General features: G+C 52.3%; 3 protein-coding genes across 5 annotated transcripts in view; all 3 read right to left on the minus strand.

Moving 5' to 3' along the window:
* Nucleotides 1-3,216, minus strand: part of HOGA1 (4-hydroxy-2-oxoglutarate aldolase 1) — a 28,380-nt gene extending 25,164 nt beyond the window's left edge. Inside the window, exon 1 of one of the 2 annotated variants that reach the window (XM_074339266.1) lies at nt 2,641-3,216. In XM_074339266.1, coding sequence (XP_074195367.1) covers nt 2,641-2,857 — 217 coding nt within the window. In that variant the 5' untranslated portion in view covers nt 2,858-3,216. The remainder of the gene's footprint in view (nt 1-2,640) is intronic. The other variant, XM_074339267.1, reaches the window with a different exon arrangement.
* Nucleotides 3,217-3,579: 363 nt separating this feature from the next.
* Nucleotides 3,580-12,916, minus strand: ANKRD2 (ankyrin repeat domain 2). Its single transcript, XM_019724809.2, is given in 10 exon segments — nt 3,580-3,875; nt 4,687-4,785; nt 4,903-5,001; nt 6,219-6,317; nt 6,683-6,781; nt 8,238-8,345; nt 8,444-8,602; nt 9,364-9,465; nt 12,656-12,739; nt 12,741-12,916. Coding segments are annotated over 10 exon segments (1,032 nt in total). The 5' UTR covers nt 12,774-12,916; the 3' UTR covers nt 3,580-3,725.
* A 1,388-nt stretch (nt 12,917-14,304) lies between these two features.
* Nucleotides 14,305-17,928, minus strand: part of UBTD1 (ubiquitin domain containing 1) — a 52,604-nt gene continuing 48,980 nt past the window's right edge. For both annotated transcript variants that reach the window (XM_019724808.2, XM_019724807.2), the window contains 2 exons: nt 16,694-16,921; nt 14,305-15,394 (listed from right to left, as the gene is read on the minus strand). In XM_019724808.2, coding sequence (XP_019580367.1) covers nt 15,009-15,394; nt 16,694-16,921 — 614 coding nt within the window. In that variant the 3' untranslated portion in view covers nt 14,305-15,008. The remainder of the gene's footprint in view (nt 15,395-16,693; nt 16,922-17,928) is intronic.

The raw sequence follows: 17,928 nt of genomic DNA on the forward strand, positions 1-17,928 counted from the left end.
CTCCACCCCGAGTCTCTAGTTATAACTTTTATTTTAAAAGAATATCTATATTCAAATGAGTACAAATAAACGATTAAAAAAATAAAAATAGAAAAGCCACACAATTTCAGACAATGCCTTCCAGAACCATCTATAACTGTTCACTGATTCATCAAGGGCAGGTTCCCGCCTCCTCTTTGGAGGATGTTGAACTTGTTGCAGGAGACCCTGGCCATGTGATATGTGATGGTTCCCTCCTCTGCCCCTGAGTGTTGGGCTGCAAAGCTGGGCCAGGATCAGGCAAGAGAAACACGGATTTTAGAGCTAAAGTGGCTCCCTGCTCCCTACTGGGCATTCTGGCTATGTCCTGGGAGCAGTGAAAGGACCCTCTGGCTCTACATCCTCTGTGCCGGGGCCGTATGTACTGAGCACCTTGGGCGGAATGGGTTGAAGCCTGTGGCTCGGTTCCCATTCTGAAATGAGGAAACTCATTGTAACTGGCAGAACTAGGATTCTTGCCTGGTCTTCTAACTCCAGATGCTGGGCTCTTTCTACACAGTTCGCTGCCCCCCACCATATGCGTTTGGGGGTAAGAGAGAGAGAGATGAGGGGGGAGCAAGCACCTATGTGGGTTGTGTGGGAGATGTACTAGCAGGCACATGTGAGCCCTGGCCTGCCAAGTCCAGTGCAGCCATACTGCCAGGCTCCACCAGGCCCTCCGCAGGGCGCTTGGGGTCCAAAGAACCTGGGGGTTCTCTGTGGATTCTCTGGGTGGCAGGCAGACATCAGATGCAAAGTCCACCCTTCCCGCCCCCTACACTAGGGTGTCCTTGAACCTGGAAAATGAAGCAGAGTCTTCTCTCCTCTTAAATTCAAGAAGCTTCTCACTTTGCTTCAAGAGAACCAGGCCTCAGCTCACACCTTCTGGCCCCAGTGAGCTGAGCCCCAGAAAAAATGTGTGTCACTGCACAACGTGGGTGTCCACAGAGCATTCCTTGTCCTCTAAGGCAGGGTCACAGCACCTCAGCACTGAGATATCAATGGGGTCTCAGTCAGGCTAGTGGATACTGTCCTAAAGCAGCTTTGCCCCCAGTGCCAATCGTACTGTCATCCTGACAATTGTTTTCATGGGAATCAATACTTTCCAATGCACCGCTCTTTATAATTTGCATCATGCTTCCACTTGCATTCTCTCAGATTTCTCTCCCAACCATTCTATGAGATGGACATTATTACTCCCATGTGTCAGATGGGGAGACTGAGGTTTAGAGACTATCTCACAGCTAAGTCTGTGGCAGAGCTGTGATTTGACTCTAGAGTCCATGTTCTTACCTGCTCGACTCACTGCCTCAGTTGGAGCCACTCTATTCCCAAAGCTGGTGCCAACCAGACTCTGTGGAAATCATTTAGTCTAGCAACTCAGCAGTCAGTGCAGTGGAGTGAAATTGAACATGGCCGTGTAGTCAGACCCGGGTTCAAATCCCAGCTCAGCCATGTAGTAGGAAGTGACTTTGGGCAAATGACTGGGTCTCTCTGAGCCCCAGCTTCCCATCTGCGAAATGGGGCTATTGAGAGTACTGCCTCAGGGAACTGTCATGAGTAATGGAAGAGGGTGGCCAGGGAAGAAGGGGAGGAATTTGTCATTTCTTCTACCTTCTATCTTCATTTATTGTACTTGTGGCTGTGTTGTATGTTGAATGTCACAAATCATGGTCTGGTCCCTGGCTTCAGAGAGGGGAGACCCATGTGTAAAAGGGGAAATGAGTCAGAGGATACAGAACAGGAACTAATCCTGCCAAGGGAGGCTTCCGCCAGAAGAGTGAGTGTGAACAAGGCTTTGAGGGAGGTGAGCCTGCTGGCTGGGCTGCCACGTGACACCCTGGCTGCCCTCACACCTGCACAGTGCCTGGTTGACAAGGACTTTCACACGTATTATCTAGTTTGATCCCCACAACAATGCTGGGAGCTAAGAAGGCACTTTAAGCAGTTTATAACTGGGGAAACTAAGGCAGGAGAGATTCAGCCAAGGTCACAAACCAGCAGGGAGCTTCCCACCTGTCTCTTGAATCCAGACCAGTGTCCCCTGTTCCTCTCCCAAAATAAAACGACCCTGGGGTACTGTCCCTGAGCAGCTTGACAGAGCCTGTGTACTGTTAGGCCAGGAGCAGGCCAAGGGCTGAAACCGCCTTAGGCCTAGAGAAATGGCCCAGAATGTGCTGAATAGAACCATCTTATCTTAGAAGCCGTCTTGTCTGGCTTGTATTCTCCTCTCCGGAGCCCGTGATCAACAGACCTGAACATTCCTGGACAACTGCATGGGAACAAGAATCTGGAGCAAGAGGACCAGGCCACATGCTGAAACCCTCAGTGACCAAAACCAATGCAACGAAAAGCCCCCGAAGCATTGAAGAGCAACAGCAACTTGTATACCTCCCGCTAACAAACTCCATACCCGTCTTACTTGAAGAAGTTACTGTCTTTTCTAATCTGACCTCCTGCAGCTCAAACACGCCAAATAAATTCTAATAAGACCAGTTTTGGTCTCCCGCAATTCATTCATTCCTCCAGCCGTGCCTAACATGTACCTCTTCTGGTCTCACGCTGAGGAGACCAGGCTCATTCACATCTCTCCTGACCCCCACAATGGACAGGCCTACTTACCTCGGAAGGGGATATTGCCCAGTTTGTGCAGATTCTCTTCCAGTTTCCCATAGTCCACCTCTGCTGTGGCAGTGAAGGGGGTGGTCACAGCGGGGTAGATGCCTGCAATATCTACCTTCCTCCCCTCTCCTGAGGCCCAGCCCCCCACATTCCTAGACAAGCCCCTGCTCAGCCCCTGCCTCACAGAGGACCAGACTCGGGGGCCCAGCATTGCCATCGGAGGCCTGAGGCCCAGCTACTCTCTGCCCCTAAAGAGGCTGAGTTTGGATTCCTTTCTACCCCCGTTAATGATCAATGTGTCTAGTTAAAAATTTGCTGCTCCCTGACTTGTCGGCCCTGGGGCAGGCTGTGCTGGGTGACCACAGAGAGAAAAGCTAGGTCTATAGGTCTCAGGGGGTTCCTCCTCTTCCTGCGGAGCAGCTGAAGAAATGCCACAACCCAGTGTCCCTCTGACCAGATGGAGGGCTGATTCCTGGAGTCCTGACACTAATGAGTGTCTCCAGTGGGGCCTGCCCCTTCCTCCCATAATTCCCTGTCCCAAAGCCAGGAGCCCTGCCAGCTTCCACTTGGCAGTTCCATGGTTGGTTGGAGGAGCCAAGTATCTGAGCTGGCCCTGCCCTATGCGAGGTATGGCAGCTCTGAACAGGAAGATGCCTGTGATCCGCAGCCTCTGGGCTGCCCCACGCCATTTCCCTACCTGGCTCCTTCTGCCAAACCTGCCACATGACAGGCCTGAGCTGGCTACACAGAGCCCCACAGGACAGCAGTTACCAGGAGGGATCCCAAGACAGTGCATCGTGAAGCTGATCTATGCTGGGACTTGGGAAGAGAGGTAACAAAGGGAAGAGTCCTCGGTAGGAAAAGCAGCAGGGCTGGCTCAAGGGGCTCGTTCTTGCATTCCTAAATATTTCAGCCACAAATAGAAACAAACAACACACATAGCAAAATGACTTTTTTATTGTAGTAGCTTGTGGGAGCTCTTGCATCTTACGCAGAGGAAGGGCTCAGGTCTGGAGGCCATTCGTATGACCATCCAGCTGCATGCAGGAGACAGGCCAGGCGCTGAGCTGGGCTGGGGCAGGCATTTACTGGGCTGGCACAGGTTGGGGGGTCTCTGGTCTACTCCCAGCAGCCCCCTCCAGCCCGTTCTGCTCTGACTCTGCCTCGGGGTGCTCCAGAGCACTTCGGGTGTCAGCTTGCCACAGCTGCACCAGGTCCGTGGGGGTCTTTCCTGCCTGGGGGAACCAAGAGGAGATCTTGTTCAGAAGTCTGTACCAGGAGGTGCCATCCAGTGGTTCCCAAGAGGAAGCAATTGGCAATGTCTGGAGACCTTCTGGTTATCACAACTCGGGGGTGGGAGTAGGGGTAGGTGGGGGTGGGTACTGCTGGTGTCCTGAGTAGAGGCCAGGGATGCTGCTTAAACATCCTACAAGGCACAGGACAGCCCCCACAGCAAAGAATTATCCAGCGCCAAATGTGAATAATGCCAAGATTGAGAAGCCCTCATCTACACCCTCCCCATATCCTCCTGACTTTCCAATATCCCCTTAACCTTTCTTGAGTCAGGGGGCCCCCCATTCTTCCCCTTTTTGTGATCGCTCTAGGCTCCAAGAAGAGCTTGGATTAGGAGACATGAAATCCTAAGAGAACTCAACAACCACCAGGAACCAACACCGTGTGCTAGGAATGGTCGTGCCAACCAAGTGCTTAGGTTCCTTCCAGCTATGTCCCTCCATGAGTTTGGCCTCCCTGGGCCTGGACATTAGGACTCCCTTTGGTCTATTTGGGGGCTTTTGGAAGTCCCCTAACCACCCCTCCAGGCTGTTTCTCTGTACTTGCACTCTGGACATAGACCTGTATAGAGAGAGTTGGGAAACTGGATAGACCCCAAATCCCCAGGGTCTCAGAGAAACCCTCCACTATAGAAGCGCTCCAAGGTCAGACAGGCTGAGTCTTGCTCAGTTCTGCATTTCCTCCAACTGCCCAGCACAGGGCCTGGGCAAGCAGTGCACACTGCTTACTGAGTCAGGGAAGGAATTAACTTACCAGGTTTTTGGTCATCATGTCAGCCCCGTGCAGTAGCAGCAGTTTGATGATTTTGTAGCGGTTGAGCCTCACGGCATCATGCAGGGCACTGTCGCCTTCCTAGAGTCAGTGTGATACTCAGCATGACCCATGTGGGCATGTGTGAACCCTCAGGATGCCTGTACCCCTAGGGTGGGCCTGGGCAGGGTGGGCCTGGGCAAGAGGGAACCCACTCACTCTGTCTTTGACGTTGATGTCCAGGCCCAGGGATAGAAAGTACTCCACGATCTCCACGTGCCCCGTTCTGACCGCCACGTGCAGAGGCGTACTCAGCAGCTGGGTGGGGAGGAAGCAAGAACTGCTAGTTGAAGGGGCCTGGCCTGCGGTGCTCTGGGAGGGGGGCTGTCTTAACTCCAACCTTATCCCTCCCCCAAGTCCTACTGTCATGACCTTAGCCCTGGGAGTGCAGGTAGGGAATGCTGTAATTTTCTACTATCCTATCCAATGGTCTCACTCTGAAACATTACATGTCACCTCCTCTGGGAAGCCTTCTATGATTCCCCTCTCACCCAGCTGTGGACAACCACTCACTCCTCTGTCCTTTTTTAAAGTATTTTTTAAAATTTGTTTTATTGGGGAATATTAGGGAACAGTGTATTTCTCCAGGGCCCATCAGCTCCAAGTTGTTGTCCTTCAATCTAGTTGTGGAGGGCGCAGCTCAGCTCCAAGTCCAGTCACCATTTTCAATCTTAGTTGCAGGGGGCGCAGCCCACCATCCCATGTGGGAATTGAACCAGCAACTTGTTGCTGAGAGCTCACGCTCTAACCAACTGAGCCATCTGGATGCCCCTCCGGAAGCTCAGCGGCAGCTCGTTGTCTTCAATCTAATTGTGGAGGGTGCAGCTCACTGGCCCATGTGGGAATGAAACTGGCAACCTTGTTGTTCAGAGCTCACGCTCTAACCAACTGAGCCATCTGGCCACCCTCCTGTCCTTTTTAAATAATTATAATAGATGTCATTTATTGAGAGATGAATATGTGATAGACATGGCAAAAGCTTACAAAACATTAGCCTTATGTTGAATAAATAATTAATTTACATATATTTCCCCACCTAATCTACACAAGAACTCTGCAAGACATTTTACAGATGAGCAACAGAGGCTCAAAGGCTGTTACTTGCTTAAGGTCACATACAAAGGAATGAATGAACAAAAAATGGAGGACAGATGAATAAATGGATGGATGAATAGACAGATAGAAGGATGATGAAGGATTGCATGGATAAACAAATCCTGCATCTTTTGGGTGGTCCCAAAGCTCCCAAGATAGTGGATCTCTTCTCTTCCCCTCTTCTCTGCTCTTCCTGCTCCCATTCCCAGATGGTGGTCTCCAGTGCCCTGCAGTTGATGGAAGGGACCCATGCCTGGGCTCTGCAGCCACTCCAGAAACCGGCTAGCTCCCTACTTTCCTGCCTTCTTGGGCTTTTCTGCCCTCTGCCTCCCACCTGCCTCCCATAGCCACCCCAACATCTGTGAGCACTATTGCCTCACCTTATCCCTCATATTGCTGTCTGCTCCTCGGCTTTGTAGGAGTTTCACCACCTCCAAGTGGCCCCCGCGGCAGGCCCAATGCATGGCTGTGCAGTCCAGCTAGAAGGGAAGGATGGGGCCTAATTGCAGAGTCTCAAGGAAGAAAGAGTTCTGAAAGAAAGGACTCAAGCAAAGAGGGCAGGGAGATAACCAGGGTAAGGGTCCCGGGAAGGGACAGGCCACTCCAGTGCTTGGGCAATGCATCAAGCAAAGCATAAGAACTCTTGGGCCCACCTGGTTCAAATAAGATTACAGAGTAGGTTTGGGGAGGAGATGGGGCCTGCCCTAAGATCATACAACCCAGTAGAAGTGGGGCGTATCCCCCGAGGCTGCCTGTCTATGTCCCAGGTTGGCACAGAGAGAAGGGATCTATTGGTGCTAGACCCACCTCCTGCCTCCCACCTAATACCTGCTCTCTTGCTCACCCGATCCTGAAAGTCCACAGTGGCCCCGCTCTCCAGAAGCTTCTCCAGGATCTCCATGTGGCCCTCCAGGGAAGCTCGGTGCAGAGCTGTCCGACGGAACTGTCCCCAGAGAGATTGTCAGGGACTGACCTCTGGCCCCAGGCCTGAGCCCACCTCCCCAACAAGCTGAGACCCAAGCCTAACCCCAGCTTGACCCTAACCCTTGCGCTGGGTCCCCATATCTTCCATGTTCTGCCAGCTCCTCATGCTCTAGCCAGACCAGCCTTGGCGACCTCCTTTGCCCTAGAGACCCTGACCTTCTCACTGCCCCCAAGAACACCAAGCCAGACCTTCGTCCAGGCTGCCCTCTGTGCCCTTACTTCCTGTGAGTGCTTGATGAATCCTTGCTATTCTTTCAAGATGTAGTTCAAGTGCCATTGTCTTCTTGAAACCTCTGGGCCAGGGGTGTCCTGGGGGCCCAGACAACCCTCCACCATGAGAAAGCGTTTGAGGGCAGGCTGAGTCTTACTTGTCTCTATTTCCCTTGAGTGCCTCGCCCAAGGCCAGGATGGGCAGGTATACCCTGATTACTGATTCAGAGAAGGAGTGAACTTCCTCCCTCCCCAATGCAGTCAGCTTTCGGTGTTGGTCTCTTGAAGCATGAGTGTCCCAGCTACTCTCAACCCTTGTCTTTTCCTTTTTTGTACTCCCAGTAGATAGCACTGTGCTCAGAGGTAGGAGATGCTTAGAACAAGAGGATTAAGAGTCTAAAGTCTAAAGGACAGAAAGGACTGCAGTCTAAACCTACAATAAGGCAGGCTGAGAAAGGGTGACATTAATTTGCTTAATGCCAGGATGTGAGCACAGGGGAACACCCTACAAAGCGAAAGAGGCCGTTTCAGGGAAACCAAAAAAAGTATAATGGGTGATGGAAACATTTTGAAAGTAGTGGTGATGGTTGCACATCATTATAAATGTAATCAATACCACTGAATTGTACACTTAAAATGGCTAAAATGGCATAGTCCATGTTATATATATTTTATCACAATAAAATAAAAATAATTTTTAAAAAGAAGTATGTTATTATTCTATATGGCACAAAAATGTATCCTAGCATGTGCTTTATGATTTTTTCATTCTGTCAGTAAATCTTATCGAGGCACTAGTATTCCATTTTATCCCCATAATATGCTCTGAAGAAATCAGGCGGCTTTACAGAGGAAGAAACTGAGGCACGGAGAGATGATGGGCCTACGCACAGGTCGCATAGCTAGGGAGTGGTGGAGATGGGATTGAGCCCCACACTCATGATCTTGGACTCTTTTTATTTGATTCCATTCCTCTTTCTCTCCCCCCCAAAAAACCCCATGACATTTGTTACTCTGGAGGGGGTTCAAGCTGAAAAAGGTCTAAGGATTTAGATAAATTCCTGTGTGGGGAAGGGGGCATCCCAAACCTTCTGAGGGCCCACTTCCTAAAGGACACCCAATGCCTGTTCTCCAACAGGCCCACAACTGGGCGGGGTGGGGGGTGACCACTGTGAAAGGGAGGCAGATGCAGGTGGGAACATCACCTGATCGCAGGCGTCAGGGGAACCCCCGTCAGCCAGGAACTTCTCAATGACCTTCAGTTTCCCCTCCACCGAGGCTTTCAGGAACGTCTCCTCATCCACGGGACCAGTCTGGAGGGTGTGAATGCCATCATGGAGGGCTCCCAGCTGTGATCCAGGCCCTGGGTAGCTCCCCCTGCCCACACAAGTATCCTCCCCCAGACGCTTACTGTCTCCTCCGGCTCTGCAGGCGGCTCCTGGGGGGCGGCCAGGGCCTCTAGTTTCTTCTGTTTCCGTTTTTTCCGAAGCTCGATGAGGTGGTGGATCCCACCCACATCAATGATCTCCCGCCGCAGGTCTAGGGATGTCTTGCGCACACGCTCTTGGCCCTGAGTGGGGATGGCCGGTCAACCCCCACCCGTGGGGGTTCGGGATCCCTGAACTAAGCTGGAGGGGGAGGCTAAGGAGAGCTTCTCAAGAGGAAAAGAACCCAAATCTAGCTCTCCTTCCCAGGACTAGGAGAAGCAGATGAGCCCCAGGCACAGATGGCTCAGCTCAGGGGCAAGGGAGGCTTGAGGGCGGCTTGAAGGCTTCACATGGTGGGGGGCGGGGGGGTGGGGAGTTGAGGGAATCTCCGAGGCAATTCTTAGCCTAGAGCTTCAGAACAGGGTCCAAACCCTCAGTCTCCACGCAATTCCGTGTGTGCGCGTGAGATCATAAAAGTAATACATGATTAATATTAAAAATAAAAGTAATACAGAAACATAAAAGTTTTGAAGAGAAAGCCCTTCGCTCCCAGACGTAACTTCTATCATGGCTGAGTTGATGCCTTTTGAGATACACATCCTGTGGGATCCTCCTCCACGTCGTGGTCTGGAAACTGGTTTTCTTACCAACATGGGCACGGCCTCCCGCAGCCCCTTAACACCGGCATGGTGCCCTGCCATATGGCTGTCCCATCACTGGGTCTTTCCCTGCCATCTGTACAGATCCTGACTCAGCAGTTCTGGGGTGGGCGGAGACGCTGCATTGCTAACAAGCTCCCAGGGGCATGCCGAGCTGCTGCTTTGAGGACCACACCAAGAGCAGCAAGGCCATAGCTGCGTGCCCTGTCTCCGGAGTGTGGACATTGGATTCTGCCCACACTTACCTTAACCTTTTGTAGGGCCAGACTCTGAGCTCCTTGGTGCTTCTCGTTCTCCAACACCAGCATGTCCATGGGCAGTTTCTGGTGGGCGGTTCCATGGAGTTTCTAGTGAGCAAGGAGAGGATGTGTGCTGGGGCCTGTCCAAAGCGTATGGAGAGGCAGGTAGCCTCTCCCCTAACTACTCTAACTACTTCAAGGACACCCCCCCCCCAAGGACATTCTCCCGTGTGACCTCAGAGCCTTTCTTCTGCCCTCACTCCTGACCGGTCCTGAAAGGCCCCTGGCCAGAGCAGGGCTCCTAGAGAGACCCCCAAAAGGGGACAAGTTTCCATTCCCCACCTCGACCCCAACCCCAACCCCAGCTCAAAAACCTGCCCGCTGACTGCCCTGAACCCCCAGCAAAATAAAATTAAAAGCTACTGGAATGAGTTTTCATGAAATTAAATATATTTACCTTTTCAAGCACTGAGATTTGAAAAAACTTTTTGGCATTAAAAATTTACTTCGATAAAATTGATAAGAGGTGATAATTATTTTTTAAATGGCTTACTTGGCAATACTAAAATTTGGCAACTCTATGTCAGATACCAGTTGTTTTTTCCCCCTCAGATTTTAGTGATCTGTGAAATCCTAGAGCGTGGAAACTGTTGCTCTCAGGGAACCGAAGTAATGGCAGGCACAGTCCCCCAGCTTTCTAAGTATTAACCTTATTCTCATTGTAAAAATATGGGTGACACTCCTCTCTATGTATAGTTCCAGCTTGCCTGGACTACTTCCTCATGGCCTCCTTCTCTCTTACAAAGGAAATCACTCTTTGTGAAGAGCTGGCACCTCTATCTCTGAAGGCCCAGCGCACCAGGAACATTTGCCCTGGTTGGAGGGTGCCGATTAAGATGCCAGCTGGGGAGGAATGGCCACCCTTACAGAGCTCTCAGCTGCCTTTTGTATTTCCCACTGAGCTCCGGTGTTACACTCTTCAAGGGTCGTTTCGAGGGCTGATTTCCCAGGTCTGTATTTGAAAGGTCTTATTGTCTACTGGCCTCTCGCTTCCATGTGGGGTTTACATGAGTTGAGGTCTCCCCAGTGTTGGCCTCACCTGAAACACTGCATCTTCTCCCGTGGACAAAAGATGACCTAGGACTACAGCTACTATTGCATGTGGGACCCTGGCTGGGCTCCCCGTGGAGCAGCCAGAGGATGGGCTTGGGTCTCAATCATCTGAGTATCCCCAACACTTATACCAGGGCCTAACATGTAGTAGGTACTCAGCGAATGTTAGGAGAATAAATAAATGAAAGAATGAATGAATGAATGGATGATAGCAGAGGGCTCAGCATCTCTGCCCACCCCTAAGTCCTCAGTGATGACCTGATCCAGTAAGCTCCTCACAACAGAGCACCATTCCCTGAGCTGGTCTCCAGGACCCTTCCCCTTCCCACCCAAGAAGAGGGCGCAGGCTGGACAGAAGCTCTCCCCTGAGGATGCTGCAGGGCTGGGTGCTGGTGGGAACAACTGGGGACTCTAATGCCCATCCATGTCTTACCCGGACTACGGCCCCTGGCTTCCAATTTGTCTTTGTGGGCTGGCATAGTACAGATGCTCAATAAAATGCTTATTGAATTGGATGCTAGTTGGTGAAACATAACAAAATTTCCACTTTACTTATAAACGGTTGTACAGATTAAATGGCAGCATGCCTGTACAATGCTTAGTACAGTGCTTGGCACGGGAAGGTAAGCGATGGGAAGGCTGGCTCTGTGGGCACCCGGAGTCCTCAGAGCCCTGCTGCTATATTTGTTAGATGAATGAATGGATGAGGACTGCTGCATGTTCCCTTGCTGAAGGTCTGTGTCCAGTTCTCCCAAAATGGCAGAGGCATGACTCACCTGCCCGGCACCGGTGCACATGCCCTTGGGGGAGTGAGAAGTGGCATTCCTGGAAAATCAGGGATGCCTCCACCAAGACTCAGCAGGCTCCTTCCCAGCTCTTCTCCCACAAGCTTGCCCTCCCTTCCCTAGTCCTCATCTCTTCTTCCAGGGGAGTCCTGATCCTTCCCTCTCCCTCAGCCCATTCAGTCACCCTTCCTTTTTTGATTGGAGCCTACCTCTAATCTGATTTATCTCCTCCCTCCCAATCCTATTAGGGCCAATCTTTCCTCCAACAAGGCTTTGTCAGGGCTATCAGAGCCGCCTTCCTAAAACAGGTCAGATAGCGTCCCCCTCCCTCCCTCAACAACCTTTAGTGGCTCCCCATCGCCCACAGAATAAACATCATTCACAATGGCCCTCTCTGGTTTTTGTCCTGCCTCCTTTCCCAGCTTTAGCCACTGCCACCAGATTTTCTCAGGTAAGAGTCACGCTTTCACTCACCTAACCTTCAGTGCCTGTCATTTCATCAGCCCGGAATACCCACCTCACTCCTAATCTCCACTCACCCCCTGAAGGCCCCACTCAAATGCGCTCCTGTCCACAGAGAAGTCCTTGAGGGCCCACCGTGGGAACAAACCCCCACCCTTTGTGCTCCTTCACTTCTGATTTAACATCTACTTCACCATTTCTTTATTCTGCCTTGTTTCTGAGTTGACTGTGCCCCTGACAAATGTTGGCTAAAATAAATGCGGGGTTGGTAAAAAGGAGGCAGGGGCTGACCTTATTGGTCCTCTCATTCCTTCTCTCGGAGCAGACGCTAGCTCAAGCATTAGTTTAAATGAAATGAAGAGTAGGAAAAGCTGGCATGCTCCTCCTCCCACTTCTTTATTCCAGAGAAAATGCAGCTGCCCAGAGCCCCATCCTCCAAAGTCCTCCCCAAGTGTGGCTGGCAGTCCTGGGAAACCCATGCTTCATTTCCCAGCATCCCTCACTCACTCTGCTCCCAGTTTGTATTCTTCTTCAGTGACCAAATACTGAAGTTTCTCCTGTCCCAGCCTCCCACCCAGCAGCTAGGGGATCTCAGGGCCCCCGTTTCCTGCATTCCTAGGCAGGGCCCTAGCTGTCTCGCTCTGTGCAGCCAAGCCTGTCTCAATGCCCAGGTGGGTGGGCAATGTCTTGGGGAGCCCAGCTTGGCTTGCCCACCTCAATCCTTGACAAGTCCCTCCGTTCTTGGGGCTGAAGCCTCAGTCTCCCACTGCCAGCAACCCCCTCCACCAGGAGCACCCTGTGGCTACAATGGGGCCAGTGGGCCCCTGGGGACAACTGTCCTCCTTCCCACCACAGGTGTGGCAGCCAGGCTATTCTTTCCCTTGACAGTAGAGCTGGATCTCCTCAAAACCCCGTGGGTCCCACAGCCTTGCCCGTACCTCATTCTCCTCCTCCTGCGCCAGCCGCTGCTCGATAAGCGCCGTGGCCCTCTGCACCGCCTCGGAGCCTGCCATGGTGCCTGCGTCTGTAAGCCGCCGCTGTAGGCCGCAGGGCCATGGGGGCTTTATAGACCGGGGCACCCACCCCCGCCCTGCTGGGTGCCTTTGCTATGAGCTCACCGACCCAATTCTCCACCTGCCTCCCCCACCTGTCACCTTCACCCCGAGCAGCCCCAGGGAGCAGGGGGAGGCAGGGCAGTTGCCCCCCCAACCCCTAGCCTATTGGAGCGGGAGGGCACAGCACTCTGAGAGCAGGGCCGCAGAAGGAGCCTGCCCGGACTCTGTCCTGAGTGCTTGGGCCCAGCTGGTCTTTAGCCAGGGCAGCTGGCTGCCCCTGGTCCTGATGGCAGTGCCACCTGCTGGACGCCTGGAAACCGTGCACAGTCAGTACTAGAGAGGGGTTCTGAAAGCCAAATGTGGGAACCCAAGACAGGCTTGTGTCCCCGGGCTGTCCTGTGAACAGGCCCTGCTGGCTCCGGGGAGGGGCAAACTGCCTTGTCTGGACTGGAGTACCTGGGTCAGGGAAGGGCAGCTAGCTACCTCTTCGCCCACAGCTCACAAAGGCCTTTGCGTCTCTGGGGTGCCACTGCGCCCCCTACCCGAGCATCCCTGCGTTTGGCTGCGTGTCCATTAATCCTTGACAAATCTCATCCATCTGTCCATCAGTTTCAGGGGCCTGTGTGGGACTTATAGGGTCTTGCTTCAAGAGGGGTCTCAAGAAGCCAGGGGAAGGGCCAGAGCGCAGTGCCAAGTCCCGCTGACAAGGACGCCAGCTCCGACTGATCACCCTTTCCTCCCATTTCCCAGTCAGGCCACCCTTACCGGCGGCCAGCCATGCTCACCGAGAAAGAAAAATACTCCCAATTGGAGAAAAAACAGACCTTAACTTGCTCAGTCCCATAGCAGTAACTGTGGGGGCCAGCCTTGGTCACCATGACCCAGGTTTAACCAGCAAGTGAACCACACACACCACAGCTCTGTGGTTCTCTCACTCTCACGTGGCCTGCCCTGAGCTAAGCAACCTTATCTAAGTACTCCCCTCTCTGCTTCTATGCACACTTTTCTCTAAAGAAGCACAGGAATGGCTCCTTTTTCTTTTGGTTGCCTTGCTGGCAAACCGACACATGGTCAAAACCTAAATTTGCCAGAGATTTTGCTTTAACATCACCACGGTTGCAGTATCTCCGAGATTTGCACACATACCTTAGTCCTGAGGGCCTGGCTCAGGGGCTGGAGCTGGAAGCCAGCAGCCTCTTGCGGCAGGAGCAGACCAGAAGGTAACTAACACCACCTTCTTGAGATGCTATTATCCCATTTAATCCTCCCAGCAACTGAGGGAGGAGGGAGGGCAGGTGGCATCACATCCACTTTAAAGATGAGCAAAGTGGGTTCAGAGGTTAAGTGGTTTTTCCTGAGGAGTCCTGAGAACACAGGGTCCAAACACTAGAGTTCAAGGCTTGCTCCACTGTACTCTCTGCTGCACCGAGCAGCTGGGAGGCTGTGCACCCACCTGCTTCCACACCAGAACTGGCTCTGGGGCTCCACGAAGCTGCAGGGGAACCCAAAGTCAAAGCCAGACAAAAGAAAAGGAAGGAGCAAAAGGCTTTATTGATAAATATGCAGATATGTCTGTACACAGGGACCTGCTGTGGGGCCATGAAACTGGCTGCAGACCCCCACCGCTTGGGTTACAGCCAGGAGATGGCCCTGTGCAGACCCCTGCCACAGCAGCCCAGGTGTCTGGCCACCTGCCTGATCTCTGCCAATTGTGCTGGGGGCAGGGAGGCAGAGGCCGGCCTCAGGCTCCCTGCCCTTGGGGCTCATGAGCAGTGCCCTCCCCTCCCCTCTAAGGGACTGGCAATGTACCCAGGGCAGAGTTAAGGGGTGAGGGCAGGGGAGGGAGACAGCAGCTGCTTCAGACCCTGAGCAGAAAACCGGAGTGAGCTCAGCTGGCAGTACCAGATGACCAATCTGGGCTCCAGGGGCCTCCGGGCTAGCCCTCATGGCTCGAACCTGCCACATGAGAAGGGCAGGCTGGAGGGCTCCAGTCCGTCTTTTCTCTGACAAGGTTGGCAAGGCCTGTGTGGCAGCACTGCTTCCTGGGTGCTGGGCACTGGTGGCCCATGGTGTTCCGGGGAGGCAGGGTCCCTTCACAGCTCATCCAGCAGCCATACAGCAGGAGGTGCCCCTGAAGAAGGCAGCAGCAAGGTGGGGGGGCCTGGTGCTCCGTCCGGAGGCCTCTCAGCCCTGCAGAGAGCCCCCTGGCCTCTCTTCCTAGGGGTTCGTGGGCTCATCAGTCCTGGGGTGGTGGGGGCTGGTTGATGATGACCTGGATGACAAAATCTTTCTGGATCTTGGTTTCCTGGAGTCGCGTGCGGTCTGTGAGCAGCTTCCCGGAGAAGAACCATCGCTGCCAGGACGGCTCAATGCCCTCCTGGGTATGCAGCTGCCTCTTGAGCTGCCCCACCGTGTCGGGGAGGCTGGCGTTGAGCCTCACGTCCTTGCCTGTGGAGAGGCGCACCTTTAGTGGGAACTCGCGACGCACGCTGGGCGTGGGCTCAGGGGGCTCCAGGCTCTCCTCCTCAGTGTGCTCCAGCAGCAGGTTCACGGGTGGCGATAGGCAGTAGATAGGCAGCTGGTAGCGATTGCCCAGCTCGTCATAGCATTCACAGAGGGTGCCTATAGGAAAAACGGCTGTCAGAGTCTGCTGGGGGACGGAATGGTGCCCCCCACAAAATTCAGATGTTGAAGCCCTACCCCCCAACATCACTGTGTTTAGATACAGGGGCCTATGTGGGAGTAACTGAGGTCATATGCGTAGGGCCCTGACCCGAAAGAATTAGTGTCCTTATAAGCAGACATCATAGCGCTCGCGCTCTCTCTGCCACGTGAGCAACAGCGAGCAGGCGGCCGTCTTGGAGCCAGGAAGAGAGCTCGCGCCAAAAACCAACTCAACTGGTGCCTTGATCTTGGGCTTCCCAGCCTCCAGAACTGTGAGAAATAAATTTCTATTGTTTAATAAGCCACCCAGCTTGTGGTATTTGTTATAGCATCCCAAGCAGGCTAGTATACCTGTCATCGCTACAGGTGATGGACAGTCCCCAATCCATCTTAGAGTCAAGTGTCTCTCAGAGCGCGGGGAGGTACAGTCAGGAAGACCTGGGCTGGCACTCTGGCTCCCTCAGGTACTGGCTCGTTCAACCCTGGCATATTACTTATTTTCCAGTTGCTCATTCAGCAACTCCTTCCTGAGCATATGTGCTGGGTGCTGGGGTTACAAGGATGGAGGAAAGAGCACGGGCCCTGCTCTTCATGGCTTATGCCCTCGTGGGTCTCAATGTGCTTACTTGTATTGCATATAGAAATATATTCATTGTGCCTTGAGCACCTACAAGATTAGGACTGGACTAAGGGATGTTTTGATATCTTGTTGAATCCTAACAACCATCCTCTGAGGTACGGATGCCCACTTTACAACTGGAAATCTTTGAGGCTTTAAATTCAAGAAGCTCCTTGCTGAAGGTCACAGCAAGGAAAGAGGCACTCTGTTAGACCTCGGTCTACGACTCCAGAGTTCCACTGCTAACCTCTGCTTTACGCAGCCCCGTAGGCTGCTATGAATGTAAGTGAGATAAAGCAGAAGCTACTGATTCAGTCCCCAGCACATAAGCACCAGCAGAAAGTCGGTAGCTCCGATGTTCTGGGATCCCAGTCCTTAGACTGCTCTCATCACACTGCTTTGAGGCTGGCTGGTGCCTTTCCATCCCCTCATTGGGCAAACATTTTAATTTGTGTCTCATTTTAATTTGCCCTCACTCCTGGTCCATGCTCATAAGGGCTGCTTGAATGAACAAGCGAATAGCCACATCCACCACCCACCAGCTTGGACAGCAACTCCTACCGGCTCTCCTCCATCCTACACAGCACTGATGGCCCCCTCGCTCCAATGGGGATCAAGCCCCCGCCCTGCCCACTCACCATGAGGCAGGGTGATGCTGGCTCCGTCCAGGATGGCCTGAGCCAGCTCGTGGTCGTTGGCCTCAGCCGCGTAGGCGGCCGCCTTGAGGGCGTCCCAGATCTCCTTGCGGCCCTCGAAGGCAGGTGCTGTGTCCCAGAACTCATCCCGCTTGCTCCGCAGCTGCCCATCAGTCATGGGATAGTCGCTCTTCCACTTGAGCCGCTCCTTCTTCAGCGGCTCATTGCGTCCTGGGCAGGACAGAAGGGAGAGGCTCAGCATCTCTAAAGCCAGGGCTCTCACCCTCCCCTCAGCTCCTCCCCTCCCCAGTCTGAGACCCACTGCCTGCCCCCCACCCCTTGCCAGCGGCTCCTAAGTATCTGGGTCTCTGGGCCCATCCTTGGAGTCAGGGAAGAGTCTGGAAACTGCATACACCCAATCTGGGGATGTAAAATATTTTCATCAGCAAAGCATACACTGCCTTTGCTGTTGTTGCTGCAGTTGCTTAAGTTTTAACTGTATTCTTTCTTTGATTATAAAGTAGTACATGTGGGGTGAACGGTTCGCTCAGTTGGTTAGAGCGCGGTGCTCATAACACCAAGGGTACCAGTTCGATCCGCACATGGGCCACTGTGAGCTGCGCCCTCCTTAAAGTAAATAAAGTAGTACATGTTCAATATAAAAAACAAATCTAGAAAGAACGCAGATATGTAAAAAGAATAACTGCTACCATTCGCAGAACTAGCTTGTGCCAGACCGCAGGCTAGGCATTTTAGACCCATTATTCATTTGATCCTCAAAACAACCCAACAGTGAGGAAGCTCAGACCTAAAGAGTTTGTTGTTTGTCTAAGGCCACACGGTACCAATTTAACGCAAGACTTTCTGACTCCAAAGGCCACCCTCTGACCACTGTCTGTACCGAGTTACCATTGTGGAAAAAAATTACTCAAGAATTCCACCATTCAGAAGTAACCACTGTTGACACCTAGACATATTTCCATCCAGCTTCCTTTTCCCCATTTTTCTCAATATAGTTGAGTTCATGTTATTAAATTTTTAATATTCTTCGTATACAAATAATTTAAAATGATTTCATGCCAATATACAACTTTCTGTTTAGGTCACACTTATATTATTATTAATGTATATTCCCATGATTAAAATTATAAACAATTTTAATGTCTTGTTATTAATGTTCCACCATATAGTTACAAAGAATATTAAACAACAAAAAAACAAAATAACCAATGAACCAA

Source organism: Rhinolophus sinicus, linkage group LG07, assembly GCF_036562045.2.
Source record: "Rhinolophus sinicus isolate RSC01 linkage group LG07, ASM3656204v1, whole genome shotgun sequence".
Taxonomy (NCBI): domain Eukaryota; kingdom Metazoa; phylum Chordata; class Mammalia; order Chiroptera; family Rhinolophidae; genus Rhinolophus; species Rhinolophus sinicus.